Below are 17,458 nucleotides of genomic sequence, written 5' to 3' on the forward strand. Positions count from 1 at the left end.
CATACATTTATGTTAAATTGTATCATTTATGCTATGGAATGATAACATATTATAGGGCTATCTAAATCATATATGTACACACATAAATGTATGAAAGTAGGCCTATGCCTATACCTACACTGTCCAGTCTCATTTGCATTATTGTTTGAAAGAAAGTACCTCATCCAAACAGTCATTCTCAGGCCTCAGACATATGCAAACAGCATACAGCTCTTTTGTGTCACTGGCACAAAGACAGGAGATCATTTCCAGTGTGTCTCAGACAGGCCACTGGCAGATGAAGAGCACACCATCTGGCAAAGGCCTACACGTGCATCTGAGAGCTAAAAGGATGAAATGGAGAAATGCTCCCACGTGCCACACTGTTTCTGCCCCGGGAACTCGCTCTAAGTGGGTTAGTGAGTTAGACGTTAGGGTAAGACAAAATGCCTTGCTATGACTAACATTAGTGCATCCATGCAGAAATGTACAACAATATGTTTATTTGTGCCTTTGTGCAGTCACACACCACCTAGTGCTATAAACAAACAACATTCCATCAGCACTGTGGAGTGAAAGCTTTAATATTTTACTACATTTTTATTATGTGTGCTGACACCAGATTTTTGTTAGCATCTGCTACAGGATATAAAGTGATGTGTCTGTAGTTCTAGAGTTCAGATCATGAATATGTCTAAAGCTAAACAACCAAATTATATTTTATAATTATATGTCAGTCATTATGTTAATATGTCAATCATTAGAACAGCAATACTCAAAATGCCTTAAAAATTACGTGTAAATCATTATATTATATTATATTATATTATATTATATTATATTACATTATATTATATATTATTTGAATGATTTTATTTCTTGTGCAAACTAAGACATTTAAAGTCAGAAAGTAAAAGAAAAAACACTATTGATGTAAAAGAAAATACAGCGTCAATCCACCCTGTCTTAGTTTTGTAATTTTTTCATATTCTGCCTGCCCTCTGCTGGCTGAAAAAGAAGCCATATATTGAGAATTTTACAATATCGTTAACCTTATTTAATGATTTGATTTTGAAAATAATTTATACAATAAATAATGACATTTAATTAAGGAAGGCTAAAGATTAGGACTTGATAAGTTTACCCAATTTGTACTAAGGCAACTTAAAGTGAATGTTTCAATGGTTTAAAAGGTCTAAGCAATTGCTTGGAGTGCCCAGCAGAGAGAGACAAAAACCATAGGAATATATTGAAAGAAATGCCACTCACTTCATAGGTCTGTATAAAGAGGGTAAACAAAACAAAATAATTGAAACATCAAGCAATATATTAAGGACCTATTAAGGAGTACAGCCAGCATTTGCCCTTCAACCGATTTGGAATGCTGTTACTAGTTCTGAACTGTGTTTATGAGGGGATAGATTAAGCACATATAAATCTACTAAAATCTGTGCTTCAGAACTACTCATAAAGTTTCAGTGTTGTTTATGTCTAGAGATTAGGAAGCACATAGAAAGCATGACTTCATTCTGGAGCTCCATTCCTAGGAAACCATTGGATCTTACGACCCCACTATAGATGGATATCTATTATGTAGATAGATGTAAATTGTGTGTGTGCGTGTGTGTCAATATTTGGTAGAGTTCACAGCAAATGTATGTTTCTGTATGGTCATGTAATATAATAGAATATTACATTTTAAACAGGTTGTAAATAATAGATTGTCAAAATCTAAAAGTACAGCACCGAGCTTTTCTTTTAACTTTTTTGGTTACTTGCTTTCTCATACATTTAAGATATTATGACCATTTTGCATATTATTTTTCATGTTTTTCCTTTATTACTGCATAGGTTTTCACTATAACAATAATACATTTAGGTGTTAAAATTAGGTTGCATATTAATCCACTATGTTGCAGGGCTATAGAATAAAAAGGGTCTCATGTTACTTTCAGATGATGCCATAAGCCCTCTTCCAGTGTAAGTCGTAGTGTAATGCTACCATTCTTTCTCAGTAAATTTAATTCTTTGTGGTTGTCCTGTAATCATGGACATAGGCTGAGCAGATATCATTTCAAACCTGCCATAAAACTTAGGGAAGTACATAGGCTAGTTATGGAAATTGACTTTGATTGAGGCAATTTCAGTTTACCGTTAACAGCTTAATAGCCAAATTGAATGCAAATAATCAGCCACAGAGAGACATTCAGCTGAGAGAAGAAGAGATTTCACAGCTACTTCACCGCCTACATACTCTGTTGACAAAAATATCATGAGTAAGTGACTGCAGAATGACTGGTATCCCCACCCCAATGTAAATGCAACATAATCTCTTTTTTTTTTTTTTTTTGTATTAAAATAGGCCTATTTAAGACATGATGAACAAAAAAATCGCCTTTTTCATTTTTAATACACATGCTTCTTATATACAATAAAAATACGAGTATATTTCCAGTTAATTTACAATGTTTGCTGTACAAATTCGCAAAGTTTAACTATGTATATGTATAACATTATATTATAAATATATATTATATTATATTTTATATTGGTAAATCACTGCAATATTTGCGTGGATGTGGCCATGTGTGCTTTAATAACCAATTTACACTAAAATGTCACACCTCAGCCTTTTGCATTCCAGCGAGGAAATCTGACTTCTCGCGGGATCCTCCCGATGAAATATCGCGGAGGCAAATCTAAGAAAGGTGGAGACTTCGGGATAACTTCCTGCACAGTACTCTCAAGAATTATACCTCACACTTAAACAGCAGGCCGACGTCAAAACCAAGTCGGATGGATTAGTAACGCAAATAAACTCGCTAACAAGCACTTCATCAACACGTTTCCTCGCACAAGTAGGATTTACCGCTAGCATCCAGCCTGCTAGCTAACATCAGCTACCAGGACGGCAGATTGTACACATCAGATCAAGACGGTCTCGTATCGAAGGACAGTATGGGTGAGTTCAACTCGCTTCTTATGGATCAGTTAACTTACAGTGTCACCTCGCGTTTCGGTTTCCAATGAAACAGCGAGAGCGAGTCACTTTAGCGTCATTTTAAAAGAAGAAACTGTGTCCAAGTGGAAAAAAGAAAGAAAGAAGAAGAAGAAAAAAAACTTGCAGATGAATATTTGACTAGGCGCCAGTGTCGCAAACTGGCTCGGCTTGTCCAAACCAGTAAATTCCAGGCGTTTACGTCAAGATTAATGACTCCCTGCTCTGCCACTACAGTATTATTGTTTACCTTTCGGATGTAAGTGGCTTTGACGTTGTTTGATTGTTTTTAAAACAGTTTGTACTAGTTGCTGTGGCTCAGTTCCAAGGAAGCCCCCTTAAAGGTACAGTTATTTTTGCTGATGAATAAAAATTAATATTTAAAGAAATAAACCGCACTTTTGGCACGTTTTATTACAATGATATGCGCTTAAACAAGATTGACAGTCGAAACCATGTCAGTTTATTAGATAAAGCAGTTTTATTTAACACGAAGCGGGTCGCCCCCTTATGGGTGCCGTCATATTTACATCACATGACACGCTGTGCGATGACCCGATTTACTACTATTATTAATAACCACAATAATAGTGTCAGTGTAAGAAGACAGGCAGGTATTAGGTAACGTAAACAAATATTAAAGTGGAAAACGTTAGGTTAGTGCATGTTTTGCACTGTCATGCTCTACTGCACGACTCTGCTGGTTTGAATAAAGTGCAAATGTTATAAGTTGTCTACAAATCCTGTTTTGGGTTAGCTTCATTTCCATATTTACTCCTCTCGATTTCAGGTTGTTGACACGTATTGAACTTACTGTATTTTTATTAGCAGTTATTTTTATTATACTAATGGAATGAGTCAGACTTAGAGTTGTGTTTGTTTTATTGGCCACGTTCTATGTCAGGTGACCAACCCATTGGCTCATTCTTGTATTGTTAGTAGCCAAAAGCAAATGGAACATTCAGAAGTAGGCTACATTTTTTTATGACTGGTTATTATGGCTTTTAGCAAAACTCTTTATGGATCTTTTCTGTCATCCATGTGGTTATCTGAATGATGGGTCTTAATTGTATAAGACCATAGAGTGGAGTTTTTAATCTCAAACACAACCTCTGCATACTAGAGTGGAAGATGTGTTAGAGCATGTCCCTTTTACATTTACTTTTTGTTGAGAACATAAGCACTGAGACTCAAAGGAAAAGGTTTGTGTTTTCGATACATGTTACATGGGGCATAATGGTCATTTGTTTTCCCAGCTGTAGGTTAGAGTAAATGTGTGGCGTGGGCTGCCGGCCGGCTGGCAGACAGGTTGCTTTCCTGGCCTTGAGTGCCTCCCCCCTCTCGTCAGTAATTCGTCATGTTGTCACAGAGTTATGAAAGCGCTTGATTGGAAATTGAACCCATCAGGAAGTATGGAAGTGTGTTAGAGTAATAAGTGTACTTTGCACAGGTGCGAGTAGACATTGCATGGTCATGTCGGGTCTTGACTGCAAACAAAATCAGTACAGGCAAAGTGACAATAGGTGAACATTTCTCACTGATCTCAAATTTCAATGGGATCTTTAACACTGATCTGTTTTCCTCACATGTGGGAATCTGCTCTACAGATGGCCTTGTCATGTTGTTTAACAACTAAAGGGTGGCCTAATAACTTTCAGTTGATTAGTAGTCAACTTCTTAGTCTGCATAGATTACATGTTTCTTAATGCAATGAATTTTAATAGACATTAACTACATTATTTTTGCCAGCCGGAGCCTCACTCTTACAGACCCCGAACTTTTAAATGGCATTGTACACAATTAAGAACATTTCTAAATCAAAATCGTTTCATTTTGAGTTCACTGAAGAACCGTTAAGATTGATTAAGTGAATGATTGAGTCTAATTTGAACTGATAACATCACATTTGGTTTAAGCACTCATGTGGTGAAGGAAATATTATTACAGTGCTTCATTATGAAGTTTCTTCCACATCAGCGAAAGAATGCAGACAGTAAAGACCTATTAATAATAATAACTGATGCATGAAAATAATGTTGTTTCTGTATTTTTATAGAAAGCAAAAACAGAACTAGTTCTGAATAAGCTTTCTACAATGTCTCTTGACATCATGCAAAGGGCTGAAAATATGTGAGGAATCTCAGCAGCCTCTCCCAACATGCTAACTACTGCACTACTAGTTATTTCACTTTTGTTAAGTGATTTTGAAGAAAGGAGTCTGGTTGACCTCTGAAGTATGTGTAATAATCTTTTGTTTGATTGTGTTTGACTGACGTGCTTAAAAATCCCAGATCTTCTCTGTGGTCTCAAACTTTTGACCTTTTGAAAATGCTTTGTTTGGGGAAACCAAAAATGATGCAGCTTCATGTATGACTTTAAGGAGGAGCAGGCTAGCTCACAAATGGATCCTTTCAAAAAAGAATAACTTTTTGTGTTTAAAAACTTTAAAGCTGTTGTTATTTTTGACACGAGTCAAAAGGTCTTCAAATTTGTTTATTTCATATCTGCATGTTGGAAAAAACCCTCTTTCTTGAAGTGCTGCAGGAACTTCCATTCTGGTTGGTACAGGTTCTTCTTTCTGTGTAAATTCCAAATCTTTAAATGAGGACTAGTTTATTTAGTGTGTGTGTGTGTGTGTGTGTGTGTGTGTGTGTGTGTGTCAACCAGCGTCTTGATTAACTCAGTCCAAACTGCTTGAGGGCATTATGAGGTTAAATTGAAATGAAGTTCTCATATTAGTTGCTCTATTTCCTCCAAGCTCCAGTCGCATATTGATTGTATGTGTTTTTTTTTTTTAGTGTAGTAATTTTATTTTATTAAACCATTGACCCATTTAATGTCTGACCTCTCTATCTGATTCATGGCACACACGACTCGCCTGGATTGCACTTCCACAGTAAACATATGCTCTGAATAATTTTGTCTGTGGAATTTTGAGGTTGTCGGCACATGGTTTTAAAAAAATCGAACCAATTTAGTTTCATTTACGTTCAGAATCAAGGACGTTTTCAGCTAGAATTTACTCTGGAGTCATTGTTCCTTCACTAATTAGTCTTGCATAATCAGACTTTTGACTATAGGCAGAAAATCTGGGCCAAGAGCCAGCCATTTGTTCTGACATGAATGTTATCAACCCTTTTTTTTAAATTAATTATTGTTATTTTTTATACATAGGTCAGGTACAGAAATGTTGTATGAAAACATTTTTAAAAAATCTTGCAAATGTCAAACTCAGAAAAACGGCACATACATGCCAACCCAAGGCAGGGACTGACTTTTTAGCACTCTAGACAACATTTTCTTTTTCTGTAGTAAGATACAGATAATATTGTATGTTTTTCTGTAAACCTTTTGTTTCACATTTTTTATGTAACAAATCAATAAAACTGCAGTAAGGTAGCAATGTTCAGTTGTTAGAAGTCTAGGAGAGGTTGGACAGACAACACAGAATAAATTAATATTATATTTCAAACTTCTGCCAACTTCTTGCCATTTCTGTGTGCAATATGTATCAGATGGTTTGTGGGCATGCCATCTGAAGATCTGACAAAGCTCTAACCTACTCTGGCAGACAAATGTTTCGGATTGGTATGATTTCAATGTTTTTGAAAGAAGTCTCTGATGCTCACCAAGACTGCTTGTACTTTAATAAAGATACAGTACAAACAAAGATATTATGAAATATTATTACAATTAAAAATAAATGTTTTCTCTTTTAATATATTTTAAAATGTAATCTTTCCCTGTGATAGCAAGCTGAATTTTCAGCAGCCATTACCCCAGTTTTCATCCTTCAGGAATCAGTCTAATATACTGATTTGGTGCTTAAGAAACATTTCTTCTTATCAATGTTGAATACAGTTCTGCTGCTGAATATTCTTATAATTTTTTTTTTTAAATAATTTTTTTAAATAAATAAAATGTCCAAAAGAATAGCATTTATTTGAAATAGAATACTTTGTAATAATTTAAAATCTGTACTGTTACTTGATCAATTTAATGCATACTTTGTTTAAAAAAAGAAACAATTTCTTTAAAAAACCTCTAGCCATCATATTATCTCTATAGCACTTGTTGCTATATAGATGTTGTGTTAAATGACCTAAAGATTTTATAATTATAAATATTAATAAATCATTTCCATTAATGGATGAACTGTTTGAGTACCAGAACAGTACAGTGAAAGCATTCTAGCGCTTTGATCCATCAATGAGCCATTTCTAAGGTTTAGAATAAACAAGGGGCCGTTTACTTCAGCTCCACCTGTGGAAATTAGTCTGAGAGGTAATTTCAAAGATTGTATTGCTTGCTTGTTGGATAAAACTTAAACAGACCTTATTAAGACCTCGTTTGTTGGACTCAAGGCCGAAATTGTTTCCTACTCCATTCAGTCTTTTGTGTTATTTCACTGACCCGGTATATTCCTGTAGTTATTCACAAACTGGCAACTGTTAATAGCGTTTTAAGTAAAGCTTTAAGAGATTTTGGCAATCAGAATGCAGAGAAGTAAATTACCTAATATGTTTTCCTTTCTAAATGGCTGCAGAGGGAATAAGAGCGAATGAAAGCAGAGTCGCTGGCTCTGGATCTGCTCCTGACACTCATGCCAAGTCGGCCAACTATGTCATTATGACAGTTTCTGCAAAGCTCTGCTCTAGATCAGGATGCTTCGGCAGGCGAAAACAGAGAGGCTAAGTCAGCATGAAACATTGGATACATGAGCTACACGAAGAAGCCATATTGTTGTTTTACTAGACACTTTGTTTCCAAAAATCCTGACCTCAGTTATTCTCTGCATTTCTGTCATGTTGGTACCGACCAGAGTTTTCTATGCAATAAGAGCTCAGCATAAAAATAAAAAATACACTTTTTATATACTCAATGACGTGATTAAGCCTTTAGAGTGAGTTAATTTGGAAGCTCATCTTAATTTGGAAGTTCTTCTTCCCCCTTCCCCTTCTTTTATGGTTGGAAACATGGTCAAGCCTAAATTAGAAGCAAAACTAGCTAACCACAATTTATGGTGGTTTGACATTATACATAACTTTGTCTTCTGCAAACTGGACCAACAAGAAGAGGAAGAGACGATGACTGTGAGGCTATAAGCCTTCACACAGTGTTAAAAACAGAAAGTGGCCACAGATTTCCATCCAAGAGGAGAGATGAAAACTCATCTCTTTCGAAGCTACTTGACTTCATCATAAAAAAAACCTGTCTTTCTCTTTATTTATTCCTTCTCTTTCTAGCTTGTGCTTATTTGAACAATGTCTAAAACTTGGTATTACAAGAACTTCCTGTGTCTGTTTGCCTCTTTAAGAAAAATCGCTTTATGTATCCCCCAAACTTTGGATAAAAGCATCTGCAAAATGACTAAATGTAAATGTAATTAGGTGGTTATTGTGGCAAAAGTCATAGCTAATAGTTAGGCTATTTAATAGTGAGATTTGGTCCCAAAAATAAAGTTTATCCTGGTCAGAATTCTTGTCAGGGTAGCAGCCATACAAACTAATAAAAAGATTAAAATGTAACACATTAAACATGATATGCAAAAACCAATGTGATGTAGGCGTCACACTATGCCACCTGTCATAAAACAGTAAATTTAAAGAAGAATGTGATTAGTAGCATTATTTATTTTTTAAATTTATTTATTATACTACAGGGCCATTGAATGCTTTAGTCTGATTGGCTGACGAATTCTCTAAGGTGTGCAGTTATTTTCAGGCAAACAACATTACATGTCCATATCACTTTGCCAAATGATTCCAGTTATTCCAAAGTTCCTTACAGCCTAAAACAGCAAAATAACCAAAACCCACAATGTCACTGGCTAAGCAAATAAATCTAGTAAACAATAAGAACAATAAAAACTACATTTTTTTTTTTTTTTTACTATGTACGGAAAGCAAATAGTACTTTGTTTCTCCCACTCTTTCTCCCTTACAGACGCACTTATACTGACAGTTACACACGCTAGTGTGGACAAAAACTGGAAGAATGACTTAATGCCTTAAAATTTATCATCTGGTCAATGTTTTGTATTTATTCAACATTTCTATAGATAATTCTTCAGGCTGCAATAATTGTGTAGTAAAAATTTTATATTGTGACAACCTTTGTAATTCAATACATTGTAATATTATTCACCGCTGCAATGTGTACACCTTCCACTTTTTTATCAACAAGAAAATGTCTTCTTTGTCAAAACCACAAAACAGATTCCTCATCATCAAGTCGTCAAGTTGGCCTAAACCGGTTTATTTTGCATCTCTCGACAGATGCTCCCAAAAGAATTCCCCAAAATATGCGGGCCTTACAGGCAATTTTGTTTGATGATTACAACCGTTACATATTGTTTGTAGAAATACTTTGTACAGACATAACCAGACAAGGATGCGATCCTGTCTCAAACACACTGACCTCTTACCTGTGTTTTCCATGAGAAGTCCCTGCTATCTCTAACATCACTGTGTAAATAATCTGTCAACAGAAGTACTGTGTGCGCATATGCAGCTGATCACATTCCCCTCAGACTCATGCAACTCTCACAGCCAGATTTAGTGCTTTTCCTAAGGCATTGTCTAACATGATACAATTTCCAAAGACTCTGCAAATGGTTGGGAGATGTTTGTGTCTGGGTGTCCGTGGTAATGATTAGGTAGCAGAGAAACACACATTGCTCAGACATTGTTGTTTTTGTTTGCCTGAAACTTGATGGAAACCACTTTGCTTGGAAACGGTCATTCCAAAGCCCTTGAAAAGCGCTTAAAGTGCTTTTGGCTGTAAAAAAGACCATTGTTAGGCTTTGTCTTTGAAAACATACCTATATTTGATTTAAAACATTGTTTATAGGCTGTGCTCTGCTGGCCCTTGGCCCAGTGATTTTGAAGTTATCGCTCAAACAAAGAGTTCAAACAATAGTAGCTGTAAAGGGCAAGGTCTAGACTTCCACACGGTTCTTCTGTGGTCTTGGTGCGGAATGTTTATTCACTCTTTAAAGGTCTGAACCAACTATATTAGGACACATTTTAAATATTGGACTAGTCAAGTTTATGTTGATCTGAGCTTTAACCCCTGTGTTAAGTAAAAATCTGGGTACAATCATTATGAAATTTTAATTGGATTCATTACAGTTAATCAGAAATCACACTATGTAAAACAAACAAACAAACAAACAAAAAAACTGGTACAATCAGCACAACTTTAAAATTAATACCTATCACACATTACAAAAAAATTAACATGGTTCTAATAATATTATAGACTTTTTTTTGCCGAATACATAAATGTGAATACCCTTAGGGCTTCTTTGTTGAGAAACTGACATGATGAAATGCATCAAAAAAATATTTAATTTTGGGTCTGTACAGCTGCCTTTACCAATGAAATATGAGGTCAAATTGACTCATAATCATCATAACTGTAATAGAAATTCTATCACATCAAAGTGTCGAAACAGTGCAGGCATGTTAATGGTCTGAAGTAAGGAAAAATCACATTTCAAGAAAAACTTTGTAAAATAACCAGTATTTCGGACAACATGAAATTCAAAATGACCCGAACAGTTCATCCCAAAGTTAATATTCTCATAATTTTCTCACCCATGAGACGTTCATATGACTTTTGGACTGCTTGTATGATAATTATTGTGCTTTTTTTATATATATATGTGTTTCACCTAAGAAAGTCATGTGGGTAAATGATGACAGAAGTTTCATTTTTGGGTGAACTATTCTTTTAAGGACCATCAATACATTTGAAATTGTATACAATATCAGTTTCAGTGTGTGTCAACGCAAACAGACCATTTGTTATTGAGAGAAACCATTAATTTTTCCATTTGTTTAGCTTTATCAGTTTGTATTTGGTGTGAAAAAGCCTTGGTTGTATTTTACTGTACATCCTTGTCAAGTAATATCTGTGCCATTATGTCACAAACAACCTTTATCAGAGTCTTAATCACAGCATGACTTTCAGTGACTGTCTGTTCTCCCCTTTGTAGTTGAGGTGGTGGTGGAGTTTGAGTATGAAGCTGTCCACGAAGATGAGTTGACCCTCAAACTTGGAGATGTGATCAGAAACGTGCGACGGATTGATGAGGAGGGATGGATGGAGGGAGACCTCAACGGGAAACGAGGTCTTTTCCCAGACAACTTTGTAAAGGTAATTTCAAGAAATGTTTTTTTTTTTTTTCTGTCATTTAATATATTGGGTTTATGTAACGAAATAAAGAAAGGTAAAAAGCCTTGTGGGTGGCCAAAACTGAGTGGCAACAGGTTGAATTCCGTTTGAAATCTGGCCATGTGTCATTGCAGGTATTGCAGTCTCATCTTCAATTTGTGTTCCTCTTAAATAGTGTTTTGAGTAGTTACTGAAGCAGCCTGAGGAAACCCAGATTAAAGTCGGTTGTAATGGCAAATCTTGTCAAAGGCAGGAAATTATTGCTTTCGTTTTCCTTGTGGAGATACTTTAGTAGGGTGTGAGGTAATCTTCCACTCCCTTAACTGAACTTTGATCCCGGAAAGATTTGATAGTCAGCACTCAAGTAGTTTTTGGAGAAGATCATGGAAATAGAGCAGGTAAGAAGCTTGTTTTAGTTTGCCTGTCTGTCAGTTCATATCTAAATAAGATCTTGGACTTGTCATGTCTGGAAAACATATTACTGGTAATGTTTTGTCTTTTAGTTGGTTTTCTGTTGATTTAGTTTCTCATAACATGGCACTGGATTTGATTGCCTGTTTCGCTGAATCACCAGACAGATTCAAGATAGCACGGGATTTAAAGAGAGCTTACAGTAAAAGCATAACCAGAAAAGAATTTAGTGAAAAAAAATGTTTTTACACTAACGGCACAATTTGATTTCATTTTCTACAGTTGTGCATTTAGAACATTTGTGTTTTTAAAAAAAATGCTATTTATTTATTTTTAGACAGGAATGATTTTTGAAGTGATTTACACTTTTTAACTGATTTGATGTACCGCTTTCTGTACACTGGTTTCATGTACGGATAATTTTGTATATTTATTTATTAACTATTAAATTATTCAGGTATTATAAGAAAACCAGGAGCTTTAAAAAGGTTGAGAAGGCTGACCTCAAATTAGTTACTGAACAGGGAGTAACAAAAAGGAATTTCTTTGTCAGCACCTCAGGCAGGAAGTTTGGAGCGGATGCAGTCTGTGGCATTCTCCATTCTGCACCGGAGCTTCCAGGAAACAAAGAGCGCTGCTCCACATGCCTTTCTCTCAAACCCAAACTCTGTCTGAGTCCGTCTAAACCCAGCTAAAAAGACTTCTGTGGAGTTTCTTTGGTAATACTATGGCAATGCTAGAATAATGGGTACTTTGATGTATTACATAGCACTGAATATATTACATAGTGCTTACCATAGTATTAAAGGGTACTTAAAAGAATGTTGTGTTATCAACCATAATACATTTCTAAAAACAACATAGTATTATGCCCCAAAATCCATGGTAGTTCCTTGGATAGTAGACTAAATAAAGCAGAAGCAAAGTGTTCTGAGGTTGGCATAGCAAATGAGCTTTAAGCAATTTAACTTTTTTTTTTTTTTTTTGGTATTATTAACATTTTAATGTAATTGCATTTATGTATATTGTGCCACTAATTTTAATTCTGCTTCATTACCTTCTAAGTGCTACCTTAATTAAAATTCAAGAATTTAAAAGGTTTCTTAATTCAGTGCTGAATTGGACGCTGAATACGTGTAATAAACTGGCTCTACCAGCTCAGGATTCTTTATTCTTGTTCATGGTATAAAGTGCTATACTTCAGATCCTCTTAATATCCATAACAAATACAAATATCATTGAGAGAGAAAGAGAAGCACAGAGCAAGTTTCAGCTGGATGAGCTGAAAACTTACTTCTCGGGGCGCATGAGAACACGGCTGTCTGAAGTCGCTGGAGATCTTATCACTCCTTTGTTTCTCTTCTGTCTCTCTCTTCGCACCTTTTATTTGAACGTGTGAGGGAGGCTGTGGTGTTGCTGAATTTACATGTGTTTGGGAACCGTGAGTGTAGGTGCTAGTCAGTGGTTTCTGTAGAGTTTTACATAACGTGGGTGTGAAGAATGTAAATGTAAATGTAGAATGTAAACGTAACAGAATTCATGCATTCATGGTAAAATAAACAAAACAACCTACAGGTGCTGTTGGGCGTATAGATGTTGAATTCTCTCAGACATTTTCATTTGAATTTAAACTGCCTTAAATTCAGATTTTTTCATTTATTGTATTACTGAAGAAAAAAAAAATTCTGTATTTATTTATCAAACAGGTTTTGCTAAATCATTTACACCAGTGAATCTCAACCCTGGTCCTTGGGTACCCCAACACTGCACGTTTTGCATGTCTCCTTAATCAGACACACCTGATTCAGGCCATCAGCTCATTCGTAGATACTCCAAGACCTGAAATTATGTCAGAGAAAGGAGATATGCAAAATGTGCAGTGTTGGGGTGCCTCAAGGACCAGGGCTGGGAGCCACTGATTTATACCATAGTATACTAGCAATGCTATGAGTGACAAAGAAACATGGTGTAACGTGTAACAACAGAGACAAAATAATATGAGAGAAATGGCTTATATAACGAAGATATAACATCTGTCAGGTTCCAAACAAACTGAGAAAATAATTAAAAATAATGAATTACCTTTCATTTGTGCAGCATTTTCTTCACTGAAAATACGCAGGGTCATATGATTATTTAATATATAAAGCATTTTCATTTGAGTTTTCACGGAAAATACCATGACACATGTTGTGTCCGTGGTATAAATTACTTTTACCATGATTTGTGATTTGTAGTACTGCTGTTATATGTGATGCTATACGTGATATTTGATTCTTTGTGTGTGTGTGTGTGTGTGTGTGTGTGAATCAAGAGGTGAAAAAAGATGAGCCAAAGTCCAAAGAGGAGCCAAAGGAGGCTAAAGAAGTGAAGGAGGTGAAAGATGAGTCTCCGATACAGCGGCGGCCATCAGGGAATGTGGCGAGCCTGGTGCAGAGGATCAGTACCTACGGAATCCCGGCAGGAGGAATTGGCTTACAACCCCGTTCTCAGCCCCGTGCCTCAAAAAAGAGTGCGTCTTTTGTCGTTTCAAATTCTAACAGCTTTTTACTCTTCTTTATCTTAGAGATTTTTTTTTTTTTTGAATGCCACACATAAAATGTCCCTTCTACCAGACAGACCACATAACTGTTTCTGTGACAGCCCTGGACTCAATAACAGCAAAAAAATTGTCACAAATCCACCCAAGCTTTTTAGCAATTGAGCAAAAGTAGCCAATCAGAAACACATTCTACCTGTAAATCATTTTGCATGTTAGGGTTTGCTGACTGACTTCATTGGGTAGACTGACATGTCTTTGGATGAAGGCCATGTGGTCTATAGATTGTGGTGGTCTAATTTTAGTCTAGTGGATAATGATATTAGCATAATGGTTTACAGCATCTTTACTGTCGATTGGTTACTTGTGTGTCATTGTGGGAGTTTTTGTTGTCAGAATAATTTGTCACAGCAGGCTGAGATGATTTTTATATAGTTTACCATAATACAGCATATATATCTTTCACTAATTTTATTTATTTTTTTATATATATATTTTTCATCCGTTTTTGTGTGTTTGTTTGATGGAATCAGAGTTTAGCAGAAAAATGTTTAGCCAATGAGAGCTTTGGCCAGTAGTGGGCAGCAGTTGCTTTCTTATTGGCTCATAAAGCCTGTTTTCATTTCCTCTGTCTTGAGTGTAGACTGTCTCAGATTTCAGAGGAAGTGCACTTGATCCTCTCCAGCTGCGTGGGAACATTGTCACAGAACACACAATGATTGTGGTGCCGTCCTACCTTTAAGGCTTCTGCTGAACAAATCATCTAAAACAGTGATAAGAGTGGAATGTAGTTGTGTTGATTCTCTTCCTCTGTGCTCCTGTGCAAGTTTATCACATTGTACCCTTGAGGAAATGAGGGGGGGTGTGGGGGGGCGTAGAGAGGGATCTATGGACTATGGTACAGTATTAAGAAGTGCTAACCTGCAAACCTACAAATGATATGCTATCAGATGCAATATTTATCAATGTAACCCAATGTATACACTCAAAAAATGACTCTTTGGCTGAACATGATTCAATCGTGGACAGTGGTTACACGTGTTTGTGCCATGTTATTTGGACATGAATAAATCAAGTTATTAGGACATTAGGGCAAGTTCAGCCAAAGTGTTAGAAAAACATTAGCAAGTAAGATATAACTTTTCTTTACACATATGATGTTAGTTGTTGGCAGTTTAAGGATGGTACTGTGTGTACATCATGCACTAGCTCTCTCATTGGAGTCACTTTTTTAATTAAAGTATTTTAGACTTTTTAAGCAGGTCCTCGACCCAACCATATGCTCCAAATTTCACCACAACGGTAACTCGCACAAAATAAACCAATAGAAAGTCTTTTAAAATGCCCACATAATAAAGCATTGGACATGAAAAAATCTTCCTATTATCACATTTTACTAAAAAAAATGCATAAAATAACACTTTATATATAAGAGCATCAAAATATATATTTTTTTGAGTGTAGGTTAAGTTCAAATTTTTGAGTTGATTAAAATCAAAAAAATTGTTAACACACAAGAAAATGACTAGAGAACATTCACTATTTCAGAAGTATGCTTTTATTGCATAATTATATACAAAAACAACAAAATACAAATGCACTAAATAAAATAATTTAATAAATTCATATTTACAATTTAAGCACTTAAGTATTAAATAATAAAATAAATAACTAGAGAAGGCTGACTATAATCAGCTTGCTTCTATTTAGTGAGAAAAGCCTACTCTTCAACTGAATTAGAAAAAAAAAGCTCCTCTGGTCTTCAGTGGTGCAGGGACAACGTTTGAGCGTACACATATATCTGAGCGAGAGAGACAATTCATGAAAGAACCATGTATATTTAAAAGCACACGTCCAGTTTTGTGTGAGTGAAGGAAATCTGCGTGCGAGTGGAGATACGTGCTCGCGCATTACATGGATCACTTAATATTATGTGCTCTCGACATTTTCAGTAAGATCATGCTATAGAAACCACCTAAAATTAAGTATAAAGAAGAGAAAAAATCGGCCCTAGGCAGCTGCCTACACATGCCAGGATCCGCCACTGCCAGATGCAGTTATAAATACCACCCCTGGCCACCATGTAGACTCGCCCCTAAGGTAACATGTCTTAATTTGGCATGTAATATGGAGCAAACAGAGTAATCTGCCGTTTTCTTTTCTCCTTAAAGGGCACATGAATCATCTCAAGGACAGGGTGTGGCGTCTGTGTGTGAGAGTGTATGTGTGCATGCAAGTTTAATTAAGACTCTTCCTGATAGTGCTAGTCTTTACTCATAGAGCCCTCTTCAGGTGGCTGGAGGAAACGCTCCCCTTACATACTGGCCTAAGCAACGTGTCAAGCCAGATCCAGAGTGACTTGTTGTGTTTTCATTACAGAGACCAAGAAGCGTCAGTGCAAAGTCCTGTTCGAATATGTGCCTCAGAATGAAGACGAGCTGGAACTGAAGGTTGGAGATATCATTGACATCACTGAGGAGGTCAGCTTCTGTCTTTTGTATTTAATGTAACTCGATGTTTTGAAATTGTGCTGAACATATTAGTTTTCTGTTTATAGAAATTCACGGACAGCTAATGTTCTTTGATAGGCTTTTTGCATGCTGCAGTGTGAGATATGATGATAAAGTAGTTAGATGTTCTTTAATTTTCATTTCTCGTGAAATGAGCAATTTCCTTGTCATTTCAGTTGCCCGCTCAGATGTTTCTCATGGGCTAGTAATAAAAATGTTGTTTATTTATTTATTTTACATACTCTCTCTCAAACATTCTTTGTGACTTCATCCATAATGGTATGAAGATAAGTGGTTCTCCAACGATGGTTTGTGGCCCAAAAAGTCACAAGTCTGTTTGCAGACATGAAGGAAAACAGGTATATAAAATGCAAATTAAACAATTCAAGTAATCATATAATTGTGAATAGTTAGTAAATGAATAAAATAAAATAAATGGTCATATATAGGCTGAATGCTTCATGTATCATGTGTTGTCAAAAACAGTGTTTCTGATAAAACTGTAATATTGTAGTGCAAATTATTCTAGCTTAGTAGATGCTAACCAGATAAATGGACACATACCAATATGGCCAACATGCTTGACATCTCCCTCATCTTAAAAAAAAATTAAATAAATTGAAATGAAATGAAATGAAAGACTACTTCAAGCCAGACTACATTTAATATGACTCTTTTATGTCATGGATTTTTTTTTCTGCCTATCAAAATTCAAGCAACATTAAAAATATCAAATCATTTAATATAATTTAAGTCTTTGCATTTTTTAGGATAGTTTTGCTTCATGCTTTAAACAATTTTGCTATTGTGTTGGTTTGTCACTTGATGTCCAGTGTAAAA

At 35.6% G+C, this 17,458-nt stretch overlaps 1 protein-coding gene across 5 annotated transcripts in view; it reads left to right on the forward strand.

Annotated features, from left to right (window-relative positions):
• Positions 1-2,669: 2,669 nt before the first annotated feature.
• The window catches only part of LOC109112666 (CD2-associated protein-like), a 43,268-nt gene continuing 28,479 nt past the window's right edge, over positions 2,670-17,458 (forward strand). For 2 of the 5 annotated variants that reach the window (XM_042747420.1, XM_042747421.1), the window contains exons 1-5: positions 2,670-2,941; positions 10,980-11,140; positions 13,883-14,081; positions 16,488-16,588; positions 16,906-16,977. In XM_042747420.1, coding sequence (XP_042603354.1) covers positions 2,938-2,941; positions 10,980-11,140; positions 13,883-14,081; positions 16,488-16,588; positions 16,906-16,977 — 537 coding nt within the window. In that variant the 5' untranslated portion in view covers positions 2,670-2,937. The remainder of the gene's footprint in view (positions 2,942-10,979; positions 11,141-13,882; positions 14,082-16,487; positions 16,589-16,905; positions 16,978-17,458) is intronic. The other 3 variants (XM_042747419.1, XM_042747422.1, XM_019125574.2) reach the window with 3 other exon arrangements.

Source organism: Cyprinus carpio, chromosome B20 (assembly GCF_018340385.1).
Source record: "Cyprinus carpio isolate SPL01 chromosome B20, ASM1834038v1, whole genome shotgun sequence".
Taxonomy (NCBI): Eukaryota; Metazoa; Chordata; class Actinopteri; order Cypriniformes; family Cyprinidae; genus Cyprinus; species Cyprinus carpio.